The 12,920-nt window shown below is 51.5% G+C and overlaps 1 protein-coding gene across 12 annotated transcripts in view; it reads right to left on the bottom strand.

Moving 5' to 3' along the window:
- Positions 1-1,878: 1,878 nt before the first annotated feature.
- Positions 1,879-12,920, bottom strand: part of TNC (tenascin C) — a 92,597-nt gene continuing 81,555 nt past the window's right edge. For all 12 annotated transcript variants that reach the window (XM_046022956.1, XM_046022957.1, XM_046022961.1 and 9 more), the window contains 6 exons: positions 10,342-10,474; positions 8,692-8,843; positions 7,679-7,775; positions 6,534-6,695; positions 4,495-4,658; positions 1,879-2,604 (listed from right to left, as the gene is read on the bottom strand). In XM_046022956.1, coding sequence (XP_045878912.1) covers positions 2,494-2,604; positions 4,495-4,658; positions 6,534-6,695; positions 7,679-7,775; positions 8,692-8,843; positions 10,342-10,474 — 819 coding nt within the window. In that variant the 3' untranslated portion in view covers positions 1,879-2,493. The remainder of the gene's footprint in view (positions 2,605-4,494; positions 4,659-6,533; positions 6,696-7,678; positions 7,776-8,691; positions 8,844-10,341; positions 10,475-12,920) is intronic.

Below are 12,920 nucleotides of genomic sequence, written 5' to 3'. Positions count from 1 at the left end.
AGCCCCCTGGGATGCGACAGAGGTGGCACTGGAAAGTAAGGACCCTGGACACCCCCCCCACCCCCCACTGTCCTAGCACTTCCCATTCTGACAGCCAACCAGTAACGTGAGGGCACAGAGGTCCCTTGACATAATCCAAGCAGGATGGCCTTGAAGGTGCATGCAGGGGTAAGGGAGAGAAGCATTTGGAGGAAGGGCAAAGGGAAGGCCAGACTCCCTGGAAATTCCTTCCCAGCAGGAGAGCATCCCGGAAGGTGGAGTCTCAGGAGCCCTTCCAGGAGGGAGGCGTTGCTTAAAGGAACCCAGACTCGGGGACTGAGGACATGTTTGAGGAGTGGAGAGCTCATGCTTTAACCAGGATGTGGGCAGCTCTGCGCATCTTGGCTTGGGCCCTTCTGCCTGCCCATCCTCCTCTGGGGGCTTCTGCAACCAGGTTAAGGACCCCTGTTTGATGGGCAATTGGATTCTGGTGTGGCTTCTGGGAAGTACCTCGCCCGCTTCCTTACATCTGTATTTGCCAAGAGGGGACGGCAGTGGCTCTCAGAGCCTCCCCGGAGGGCTGCCAGCAGAGGGTTAAGCCTCCCACTTGAGGCCTGGTTGTTGGGGTTTACACAGCAAGGCGAGTGTTGCTATGGCCGAATGGCAGGCACCGAGTCTTATGATCTGGAGCAGCCCGTTGTGTATATAACGTGACAGCATTTATTAAAGCAAGATAAACCCAGCAGCGAAGGATCTGGCCGGAGCCATAAATTTTTCTGGTCCTCAAGTCTGAGCCACCACATTCCATTTGAATGAGGCCTATCAAGCCCAAACATTTTCATTAAATAAGTCCCTTTGCTGAAAATCCCCAAGAGAATGAACTGGGAATTTCTCCCCACCCCCCAACCTACCCTGTTTTCAAAGACAAATGTGTAATGAGGGCTTCTGACCCCATATTTGATATTGGCTGAGTACAAGCAGATCTGCTGTGCTGGGCAGTGAGTTTCCTCCACCCCTAGACGCATTCAGGCTGGGGCTGGGGGACACGGGGTGGGGGTGGTGCTGAGTAGGGGAGGGGGAGATCTTCCCAACAGACATTCCTTCTCCTTCCAAGATCTTGGGGTTGTAGGAAGGATCCGCTGGGCTTCTTTGTACTCCATCATTCCACAACTCAGGGCACACATTTCCTTGGGAAAGGAGGGATTTTCAGTGGGGTCCCGAGGGAGAGCAAGGACACAGGGGCTAGAGACCTGAGTTGAAATCCAGTTCTATGATTAGTTGGGTGGGTAGCCTGTGGGCGAGTCATTGCCCTTCCATGAACCCTAGCCCGTCATATATAAAGTGATTGTAAAGACAATTGACTCTTACTGGCACCTCCTCCACACCAGGCACCACGTTCTGGCTGGTGTTTACTTTTTCCACAGAAATGCTACAGAGTTAAGAAGTGTGAGTATTGATTGGGAAACTGAGGCACAGAGAGGTTAGGGAACTAGGGGATGGTGGAGCCAAGATACGAACTCATCTAGTCTGCCTCTGGGCATGTTGATTCTTGCTGGGTTAACAGCTATCTCCTCATCTATATCATGGAATTTCTAGAAGATGGGTGTAAAAGCGTCTTTGAAACCACACACTCTTAGTCTTGAAAATACTGAGCAAGAAGCTGAGTCTCAAGTTGTAACCTTTCTCCAACTTCGTTCAACTCTGTTCGAAAAAGTGCTTTCTTCTCTCCCAGCCTGTAGGACCCCCTCTCTTCTTCCCTTCTTCCTAACTGTTCCTTTCTGTTCCTTTCCATTCCTTTCCTGCATTCTTTCCTCTGTTCAAGTACGTTGGCTTTGGTGGAATTCAGGCTCAACAACGAAAGGTAACAACAGCCGAATTTAAAAGTACTTGTGCTTTTATTAAAAAAAAAAAATACAATCAGGTACTGTCCAGATGTGTTTTGGAAAGGAAGATCTCTTTAAAAATTCTTAGCTTTCATCATTATTATTATATTAATAATATTAATCATATCCTTAAAATCCAAACAGTATTGCTTTTCTGGTTTTTGTTTCATGAAATATAAAAAAAAAAAAAAAAAAAAAAAAAGGCGGGGAGGGGGGAATGGCCTCCCATGACACACACCGAATCACTGCGAACAAAAAAATGATACTTATACAGCTTTGTGTAAAATACAGCTGGTTCTAACACAAACTACCACTGTACAGCCTACCCCTCTCCCATTCCCAGAGCCACCCAAGACAACCACCTCGATGCCGTCACTGGAAGATGTTTGCTGATTCAAACAATGAAACAGACACCTGTGGAGACTGTTGTCTTTGGTGCGAAGGAAGTCCTCGCAGAGAAGGGGAGGCCAGTGCTCCTGTCATCGGCCCCCATGATCCATGGTCACCTTTATCTCCTGCCAAATACCTGGGTGTGGCTCGATGGTTGGACAGGTTGTATTGAGACTTTGGTAAAATTTGCTTCTTCCTCTGGGCCCTGCTCCTCTCCCACCCAGTTAGTTGTTCCTGGAATTTACGCCCGCTTGCGCCTGCCTTCGAGATTTCGGAAGTTGCTGGGTCTCAGCTTCATCTCAGCAAACTGGATGGAATATTCATGGCCCTTCCAATGGAACCAGTTGACGCCCTGTGAAAAAGAGAAGGCCTCCAGATAGGTTTCCACTAGACAAGGTATTCACTGACTGCTGCTGCTTGGTCGATGGGAACAAAGGGAGTTCTGTCTGAACCTGATCATTTGGTATCTCACAGCTGTTTACTGCCTATCTGTGTACTGATCCGTGTTCTGAGAACTTGGAAAGGAGCTGGCTGAATCTGACTCAGTTTTTCAAGTGTCAGTCAGAAGCTACCTGCATTTGCCTTGAGCTTTGAGCTCCCATAGTGAAACAAAATGGTGGCTGGTGAAACAAAATGGTGGCTTATGAAATAAAATGGTGGTTCATGAAACAAAATGGTGTCTGGTGAAACCTGCCATCAGTAGGAATAGGTGCTGAAGGAATTCCGGTCATGCATGGAGGTTACAGAATTGACTAGCTATAGCCCCGCTATAGCGGGGGCATCTCTAGTTCCCAGGATTCCTGTGGACTGTTTTAATAAGGGTTTGTCTGGAATGGCAGGAAGAACACAGGCAGAACAGAAATTTTACAACCTGACATATAGGGTTAAACCTTAAGGCTCTTACTTGAGACATAAATGGTCTCGAACCAGTCATCAGACCTTTCTGGGCTTTAGTTTCACCATCTTCCCCCCACCCCACCCCCCAACCCCTTCTGGGTCTGAAGTGCCAACCTTGGAAGAATGCTATGAGGGTTAAATGAGTTTGTGAGGGAGCCATCATAGTGCTGGGCACATTGTAGGCGTGAAGTAAATATGAGTTCTCTCATCTCCAATAGGGAAAAGCATCCTTAGAAATTTGTCCAGAGATTTTTTTTTTTTCCTCAAGAAAAGATTATATTTGTGTCTGGGCCTCCTAATTCCATGTTTGACTCTCCCACAGAGTCTAAAGATAGCAGAGTCTGCCTGTCGAAACCCATAATGCCCCTTGCCCCACAGTGTGGTTGGGGGTTGGGGACGGTCCGCTTCTGCAAGTGCCTCTAGGTGGCCACCACCACCTGACCTCTCTTCTCTTTAGCGGCATGGTGCTGTGAGGGGACATGGAGAAGTTAATGGCTGGTAAAATGAGGCAAGAAGATAGAGACACTTCATGGGATTCTAAATGTTTGGCATTCTCTGACCGCAGACGGTCTCTGAATCCGACCGGTAGGTCAGGTGTGAGAATGGCTGGCCCACCCCATGAGCAAATGTGTCTGTAACCACTCAGTTCTGGTGAAGTACTTGGCCTGCGCTGCCTTCCTCTGCCCTCCATCGTCTCTCGGACAGAGGCGCTGAGTGGGATGCAAGCCCTCCTCGTTCTATGCTGGGGACTGAAGCTGGAGAGGGAAAGTGAGGTCACCGAGCCCACACGGCTGCCAGAGCAGAGCCAGAGCTGGGACAAGGTGCCCCTAACTCCTTCGTGGCCTTTCATGTCAGCCCACACTGGAGGGTGGGGGGGAGGATGGAAAAAGAAGTTTCCTTTCCGGCATGCGTTTTTTGTTTTTGTTTCCAGAAGGACTTTGTGTCACTTTGGAGGCAGGGGATGAGAAAAGAAAGATGGTACAATAATGCTAGAGTGAAAGTATCCTGGGGCAACATCATAAGGTGGAAAGAACAACCCACTTAGGCTCCCGCGTCACCTAGACGCCTCCCCTCTAATCTGCTTTCCTTCTGGAGTTCAGACTTTGGCTCTGTCTGCGGAGAGCTCTGTTTTGGAATCCACTGACCAGTGGTCTCCCCGGGATCTTCACGGGTTAACAGGTGCTGTCTCGAGGATTTCACCCAACCTCCTGCGTCCCCAGGGTTCCTCCTTGCAGGAACAGAGGTGACGCCATGTCCCAGAGGTTGCTGCCCCCTAGTCTCAGCTAGGACCGAGAGGCTGATGTCCCCGCCTGTCACCTGCCCCCGACCTTCACAGTTGGCTCACCTGACTGTGGTTGTTGTCCCCGTACCTCCCCATCAGGTTGACACGGTGACAGTTCTTGTACCAGAAAGCCCCCTTGTAGGACAGGGCGCAGTTGGTGATGGCTGAGTCTGTGTCCTTGTCAAAGGTGGAGAAGGATCTGCCGTTGTGGTAAGCCATGGAGTCACCTGCGGGGAGGAGATGTGGATCTGAGGAGTCCCAGCACAGGTTTTCCTCAGGGGCTTGGAAGGGCAGAACCAGGGTGGCAATTGAAAGATCCTGGGGTCACTGTCCTTGAACCTCGGGGCCAGAATTAGTGTCGAGCACAGGACTGGAGGGGAACCCCGGAGGGTTCATGGCTGTTGAAAGCAGCATAATGTGCCAGAAAGAGGTCTGTGGGTAGCTTTGGAGGGTCTGGCTCTCACTCCGTACTGTGACCTGGCCCACGTCAGGCCTCTAGCTGAGCCTCCGTGTTCTCTTCTAGAAAACAGAACCAGCGCATTGATTCCGCCCACCTCAGCGTGCGGTGGGGACAGTCAGTGGATATGAAGGTAGAGGGGTATGCATAACGGCTGTGATTTTCGCTACTTTGATCATTCTGTTTTGCATTCCTTTACATAATGGAGCTCAGAGAGGGAAAGACAGGACTGATATTTTAAAGCAAGGTTCAGAGGGCCTCAGATGCCTGGTTAAGGAGGAAGTGACCAGGAGCAGGTAGGTATGGAGGAAACGAGGTGCCCTCCAGGAGCAGCTCTACCGCGGTCCCCTTTGTGAGGGGGCTTTGGAGATGAAGGTAGAGAGAGGCGAGTATAGCCGCATTCCTGCTGCTCAGTGACCCCCGCCCCGCCCCCTGCCCGATGACAATATCCTTCTTGCCTGAAGCCACTTCACTCAAGCAGATATTTATTGCCAGGTAATAAAACGTCAGACCTCTTTGAGGGACACAAGAATGAAAACCTTCTCGGCCCCTGGCTCTCTGTGTTCATTACCACCACGCTGATCTTGCAAGCGCCCGGCCTCTCCTTAGACAGCAAATCTTTCTCTGGAGACTCTCCCCATTATGGATGTTTCCTCTCGGGGCTCAGAGAGGCTGGGGAGGTACCACAGCTTCTGCCTTTTCTGTTTTCATAGACATAACCCGATGCCACCCCAGAGCAGGGAAGGGTGGGCGTACGGTCAGGCCCAACCCCTCCTTATTACCAAGCACACCTGTCTGCCGACAAGCCCGCCCCCTGGGTCCACCTCGGGCAAATCACCCAGCTTTTCTGGGTCATAGTTTCCTCATCTGTGTCACAGGGACATCCTCCTGGACCAGTGTCCCTGAGAACTGGAAGGGGGTAATGCTTTCGGAACAGCCTCAAAGAGGAGAGGTTCCCTCATAGGCCTGAATGCGTGTGGCTTCCTTACTAACTTCTCCTCTGATGCGGAGCTGGTAAAGCACAAGGGGGCCGTTCCAAGTCCATGACATCTGCATGATCTGAGCTAGCTTATGCACCAGACAAGGTCCACAAGAACCATTTGGCAGGTCGTGAGTTTCTGGTCATGGGGTCTGGGGGCTGTGCCTGGATGACCCCATGGCAGGGGTGTCCTCGAAAGGATGCAATCAGCTGGGAAAGGAGTCAATGCCTGCAACCCAGAGTGGGGTTGAACAGACCAGCAGCATCCCCAACAGTGGCAGCACCAGGGAACCCGTAAGAAATGCAGAACCTCAGTGTGTCCGCACCCGCTCATTAATGGGATCCCTGGGGGGTCATATGTACAAGAAATTTAAATAAATACATTTAGATGCAGTGGATTAAGTCAGTCTTCAGGCTCAGCTGATATCTAAAATGGGTAAGAAAAAGATGTATTTTTCTGATTCCCAGCCCTACTCTGCTTTGGTGACCAAAATATCTACCCTACTCTGCCCAGTTGAAGTTCTGGTCTAGTACCTAATAAGGATTCGGATATTTGTTGACCCAATAAGTGGATGGATTTGTGAAGGAAGGAATGAGGGAGGAATGAGCTAAAAGCCCAAGGAAGGCTTCTGTGGTTCTGGAGGTGGGCGTGTGGCTGTCCCCTACCTGCGGTCCCGCTGTAGCCCTCCACCCGCAGCTTGTAGCGAGTCTTGGCATCCCCCACGCTGAACTTGTCGTAGACAGCGTACGCGGTCTTCCCGTGGTCACGCAGGTCCACCCGGAGCTCGTACTGCCCTTGGGCTGTGATTTTGTGTAGGTTGTCCAGCCCTGTGGAGGATAGGAGAGGGTTACAGAGGAAGCCCGAGTGACTGAGGCCGTTGTTTCTACTCCATCCACTCTGTAGGAGCAGCGGTTGGGCTCTACAAAGAGGTTCGCCTCGCACAGACCGGACCTTGCGGTCTGGTCTGGTCTGCTCCTCGCTGGCACAACACCAGGCGAAATCTAGGGTGTTTCTGAGCCTCAGGGCAATTCAAGGTGGCATCTCTGCCCTGCCCGCCTACTACGGCATCGTGAAGATCAAGGAGATAAGGTGGAGAAAGCACTTTTAACCTCCAAAGCTCCTTGCAGGAGGGAGGCAGTGGATGCTAACGGGATGGACATTTCCCAGTGAGGGCACTGGAGCACGGAACAGTGCCCCCTGCAGGGAGATTGTGGGAAAGTGCGTGCTGCGCAAATGGATGGATGGATGGATAGATGGATGGATGGACGGACGGATGGATGGATGGACGGACGGATGGATGGATGGATGGACGGATAGATGGATGGATGGTGGCTTCGTGGTATTGTTTGGGGAGATTTCGAGTGGCAGCTCTACTGCTTATGGGCTAGATTCTTGTGAGCACGTGACTTCATCCCTCTTTTCCCACGTGCAATCCGGGAATTCTGTAGCTTACGCAGGTGCCGGGGGTTCCAGGTTATGGCTATAAGGTCCATCCCAGCACCTGGAGCCCAGGATGGAAACAGTTAATAATATCAGTGAAGATGAGTCTGTATGTGGTTCAGTGAATGACTTCAGTCTAGGCTGTACTTCACGTCTGGTTGTTGGCTCTTCCTGGACAAGATTTTTATTTTTAATGACCTAGAGAATTTATTTAAGTCTTTTCCAAGGAAGATTTGGTATCCCGTGTCTACTACCAGAGCTGCTGTTTCCTCCTAGGCTCTTTCTCTCCCATGGGTTGTTGTGGGTTAGGAACAATGACAAGGAGGGCAGAAATGGGCACTTGGGATGCACACAGGCAGGGGTGCATTACCAAGCCAGAATTCTTCTCTGCGGTCTCCAAACCCAGCAGCATAGGCTTTCCAGTTGCGATAGAAATCCTCACGTCCATTCTTGCGTCTCAGGAACACCTGGAACATATGAATCAGGGGGCACGTTAGGTCTCAGAAGAAAAAGAAGGCATCTCTCTGAGAGGAAGGGCATCAGAGCTGTGGGAAAAGCACCAGTCCCCAGCTCTATCTGTCACTAATTTGCTGTGTGACTCTGGGCAGGCCACCTCTACCTGAAAAACAGGGATTAAAAATACCACCCAGCTTTGGGTGATTATGATGGGTTAAGATCGGCTCATCACTTGGTCTAAATGCATCACTCTGGGTAGGATGCTGATATGGGGAGAGGCCATGCACATGGGACAGGGGGGATGTGGCCATGCTTTGCACTTTATGCTCACTTTGCTCTAAAAAATAAAGTTTATGGGGCCCCTGGGTTCTCAGTCTGTTAAGCATCTGCCTTCGGCTCAGGTCACGATCCCAGGATCCTGGGATGGAGCCCCGCATCAGGCTCCCTGCTCAGCAGGGAATCTGCTTCTTCTCCCTCTGCCCTCCTCCCTGCTCTTGCTCTCTCTCTCTCAAATTAAAATAAAAAAAAGATTTATTAATTAGAAAAATACTACCCAGCTCAAACAGTAATGGGATTGAAATAATTCACATCAAACACTTAGCATAGTGGTAGACAGCAAATTCTAATTAAGCCACATAATAGGCTCCATGACCACCCTCGTTTTTATGCATCACAGAGTTGTTCGAAGATCAGATCAGATAAATTACAAGAAAATTATTTTCTCCTTTCCCCCCCCCCCCCCGCTTCTTCCCCATTCCTTTGCTTCAGAGACAGCTCCTGAGCATCTCTGGATGATAGGCACGATCTTGCAAAACCTCCAAACATCGGTGTCTGAGTACGTGGGTGGACGTGTCCCCCCCCCGCCCCCCCCGCCCCTGCTGTGCCCTCTGCCCTCAGGCCCCAGGCCTGAGAGCTGGGGATACTCACGATCCATCCACCCCCATCAGAGGTCATGTCACAGAAGACTTCCAGAGCCTGAGCCTTATCACCATTCAGGTAAATGGTATAGAGGCCAGAGGTGGTGTCCCCATTCAGCATTGCTTGGGAGCAGTCCCGGGGGAATGGGTACAGGAGCCCAGCTGCAGGATGAGAAGGAAGAGTGGGCCTCTTAGAGCAGGAGGATTGGGGTAGGAGCTTTCAGACTGCAGCCCCACTGCACGCTGCCTGGATGTCTAGAGGCAAGCAGCTTGACCTCTCTCTGGCTCTGTTCTCTTGTGTGCAAGTCGGGGATAAAGCCTCTTTTGCAGCAGTGTGATGAGGGTTAAGAGGTTATGGATATAAGGCACCTAACTCTGTCCCTTCTATTCATGGAGGTCACCAGTGAGGTCGGGAGGGGGCGTAGAACGGAGCTGCTCTGAGGAGGGAGTATCAGGCTGACCTTGATCTACCTTGATCTACCTAGATCTACCAGGATCTACACAGGTCCTGGCAGGATGGCTGGGTGTCTAGCTCTAGTTGGTGGCTCGCTGTGAATCAGGGCACTCTATGGGGCATCTAACAAGCATGCTTTCCAAATTCTTCAGAGGATTTGGGAGTCAAAGACAAGGGTCTAGTCTTGAACTTGCACTCCTTTGCCTCGGGACACTGGAGAAGTCATTTAACTGCTCTGAGCCTGGGAGGGAACAACAAGAATGCCTGGGAAATTTCCAAGTGCACTAATGTGATGCAAAGCAATGTCAAACTTGACAGAATCGGGCGATCTTGGGCTGTGCTGAGCAGGTGGGACAGACAGTTGGCTGTTCTGACCTGACCCCTTCTGGCAAAGGGAACCCTGGCTTCTGCAGCAAAGTCAGCAGGGGTGCGCAGGGTGACTGGAGCCACGTGTGAAGGGCAGGAGGCACTGGGATGCCCTCTGGGTACCCGCGCTCAGGGCTTTCCAGAAGCCCCTCTGCCCCTCTCAGGAATGTACGTGTCCTCTGAATTCACCAGAGAAATGCCTTGCACGTTTGCCGTCTGCAGATCACACCTGGTGGCTATGCATCGGGTTGGCTTTCTGGGGCCCGGAACCCCCGAGCCCAGATCTCCCTCTCACTCATGCTAGAACCTACAGTCATTTCGTCTCTGGGAGCCTCTGCTTCCCCCGCAGAAAACGGGACCTGATGATCCTACCAGCTTGGTGGGAGGGCTGGTTTTGATTTTGATCATGGGCGGGTTTTGTAAAGGCCAGCGCGCTGAAGGAGAAAAAAGGCCCCAGCTTACAGTGAGCCTGGTCCCTGGGCCGCACACTGGGCTAGGGTCTCAGACAGCACAGGGGTCTTGTGAGGAAGGGATGATTGTGAATCCCATAGATGAAGAAACTGAGGCTTGCAGAGTGACAGTAACTTTCCTAAATCACCCAGAGCAAGTGGTGGAGATGGGGCTTGTGTCCAGAGCTCTCACTACTGGCCCTCCTTCCCTCTCACCACGAGGTCCTTAACCGCCTGCACCCACATTCCTCGGGCTTGCAGGGAGAGGCAGGCACTGATCCTTTTAAGAGATTTGAGGGAAAAACTCAGTCATAGTCAGAGGAGAAGTGGAGTGTTGGTCTCGTCTCACAAAGTCTGATCTCAAAGCCCAGCGGCGCCCCAAGCTCCTTACTTGTGGTAAAGACGGTCTGGACCAGCTTGCTCCTCAGGGGTCCGTTCAGTGCCTGGATCTTGGCTGTGTAGTGGGTGGAGGGGCTCAGCTCCGCCAGGCTATAGGAGGTGGTTTCTGGACCCAGAATGACTTCCTGGGGCAGAAGAAAGAATGTAATAGTCCTTTGCCACATAAATCCTCAGTGTACAGATGATACATTCATTCATTCATTCATTCATTCACCCATCCATTCATTTTTTCATTCAAAGGGATCCACTGAGTCTCACTCAATGTCAGTCAGTGTCCATGCTCACTTCTGGGACATGAGAGACAGGGGAGGGCAGCATGAGCAAAGGTCCTGAGGCCAGAAGGGACAGAGGAGGAGGTGATGACCTAGGTGAACCACACTTCGTGCTGGGTGCTGGAGTGGTGGAAGAAGCGGGCAAAGACCTGATTACAAAGGGCCTTAAAGTGCTAAGCTATGGAACTGGAAGCTTATCGTGACAAGGAATGCGGATTCCCAAAAGGTTTTTGAACAAGTGAATGACGTGAACCCTGCTTAACTTGGAAGCAAGATTAATCACACAAAGGGCAAAGGGTTTAGATTCTTAGACCAATTATATCAGCGGTCCCTAATAAGGCTCTTTTTCACAGTTCTCCGGGAAGCTTGAAAATAATACAATGCCTGGGCTCTATCCCGGACTGGCCGCATCGGAAGAGACAGAAGGGGGGCTCTCCCAGGCACACACTGAAGAAGCTCCCCGAGCTGTTCGGATGCAGTCAGTGTGGGGATCTCGAGTCAGGGGATGACTGTGGGAGCTCAGCAGGCAAGAGCAAAGGCCTGAGCCGACCCAGCATGTCTCCTTCTAGAACAGAGATATCCGGGAGAGGCATGTGTGTCCCTCCGCCACCAGACCTCTTCTCACTCCCTCCCTGTAGTTTGTGACTGCTCACGGCACTGCTGTCTGGAGAACATTTGTTTCAGCTTTCAGGAAGTCTTCCTCCCTTTCAAATCCTCTTTCCAGCTTCCAACACCAGTGAATTCACTTTTTAGCAGATGACCTTGGTGTCTGGGATTGGAATTCAACCTACGCTGCTAGCAAACCCAGCCCAGCTGTGCTGTAACCTGCAAACATGGCTCGCGAGGTGTAGACAATACCGAGTCAGTGCGGAGGTCCCGCAAGGTTCTCTCGAATGCTCATGCTGGGCAGGTGGGCTCTCCTGATTCTTCCATGGGGGAGGAGGGTGGAGGACTGACTTCCAGAGAAGCTGAGGGACCCATTCTCACTCCGTAAGTGGTGGAGGCAGGGGCCAGTCTTACCTCCTGTCTCCCCACAACCTGCCCAGGACTCTCTCCTCCTGTACCAGGTTGGTTTTCTCGAGTGAAATATACAGTGATGGGGACTAGACACGCAGGAAGGTAAGTCAGTAGGCTGACACAGGTGACCCAGTGACCTTTACGTGGCCCCCAGGTCTGGTCCCTGGGGAAGGATCAGCTATCAAGCTGGGTTCATTGAATTACTTGGGGATAAAATTACGACTCAGCTCTCTCAGTGGCTGTGTGAAGTCCTTTTCTAGGCAATCAGGGTAGATCGAAATGAGGCTCAGGACTTGAGGTAAGCTCAGTTCTAGAAAGGGCGCTGGTGAGTCCAATGCACTCATTTTACAGATGGGAACACGACACCCAGAGAAGTTGAGGGACTTGCCTCCACACACACAGTGAGTTAGTCTGTTGTTCTGCCAAGTCAAAGAAGAGCCACGGGAGTAACTAGAAATGTGTGTCCACTTCTAGTCAAACATGGAAGATTGGACATACCAGTTTAGATCTCGTTCTTTTAGAATGAGAGTGAAGGGACAGAAAGGACAAGTCCATGAGGATGAAGCGGATGACAGATGAGACAGACAAAGGCATGCCATGTCCACAGAATCCTGACTGATGGAAAGCTGCGGTGGGGTACCGAGTGAGGGGACAGAGCCCAGCAGGCTGTGGGGAGAGCTGGCCGAGTGGAGGTGGGGGGCCAGCCCGAGGCTGGCTGACGAATGCCGCAGGGCCCAGCACGTTCAGGAACGGAATGTGTACAAAAGCAAAGATGCCTTTGAAGGCCAGTGTGGGGCATGGCTGAACAAAAGTTTGGTTAACAGCTTAAATAAGGAACAGATTCCAAGCTCTCCCCACTTCCCCACCCACCCACCCCACCCCGCCCACCCCAGTCTGGATGGTTGTCCTTCCCAGTCCAGATGAAAGGCTGAGGTGTACTCTCTGGAGACACTGAGTCAGAAAGAAGACTCTGGATTCCAGTCCGCCAGGCCCAGCAGAGCTATCCCGGAACAGAATTAAAGGTGTGTGCACTGCGGGGGCCCAGGCTCCTCCTCCAACTCCACTCCTGGCAGCTTGGCTTGAAGGGGTTGGAGGATCCTCTAGGGAGGTGTATTAGCTCAAGAGAAAAGGCTTACAGAGCTGCTACTTTTGAGTCTCCCAACAAAATCGCTGGGCACTTGCTTACTCTGCGGTGAGCGCCATAGCCCTGTTAGTTGGCAAGCCCCGTATCTGCTGTCGGAACTCCCAATAAGCTGTTTCGTTCTTGACTCAAGTACAAAAG

This window comes from Meles meles, chromosome 11 (genome assembly GCF_922984935.1).
Source record: "Meles meles chromosome 11, mMelMel3.1 paternal haplotype, whole genome shotgun sequence".
In the NCBI taxonomy this organism is placed as follows: domain Eukaryota; kingdom Metazoa; phylum Chordata; class Mammalia; order Carnivora; family Mustelidae; genus Meles; species Meles meles.
Note: the sequence above shows the minus strand (reverse complement) of the source record. Positions and strands in the feature narration are given on the sequence as shown.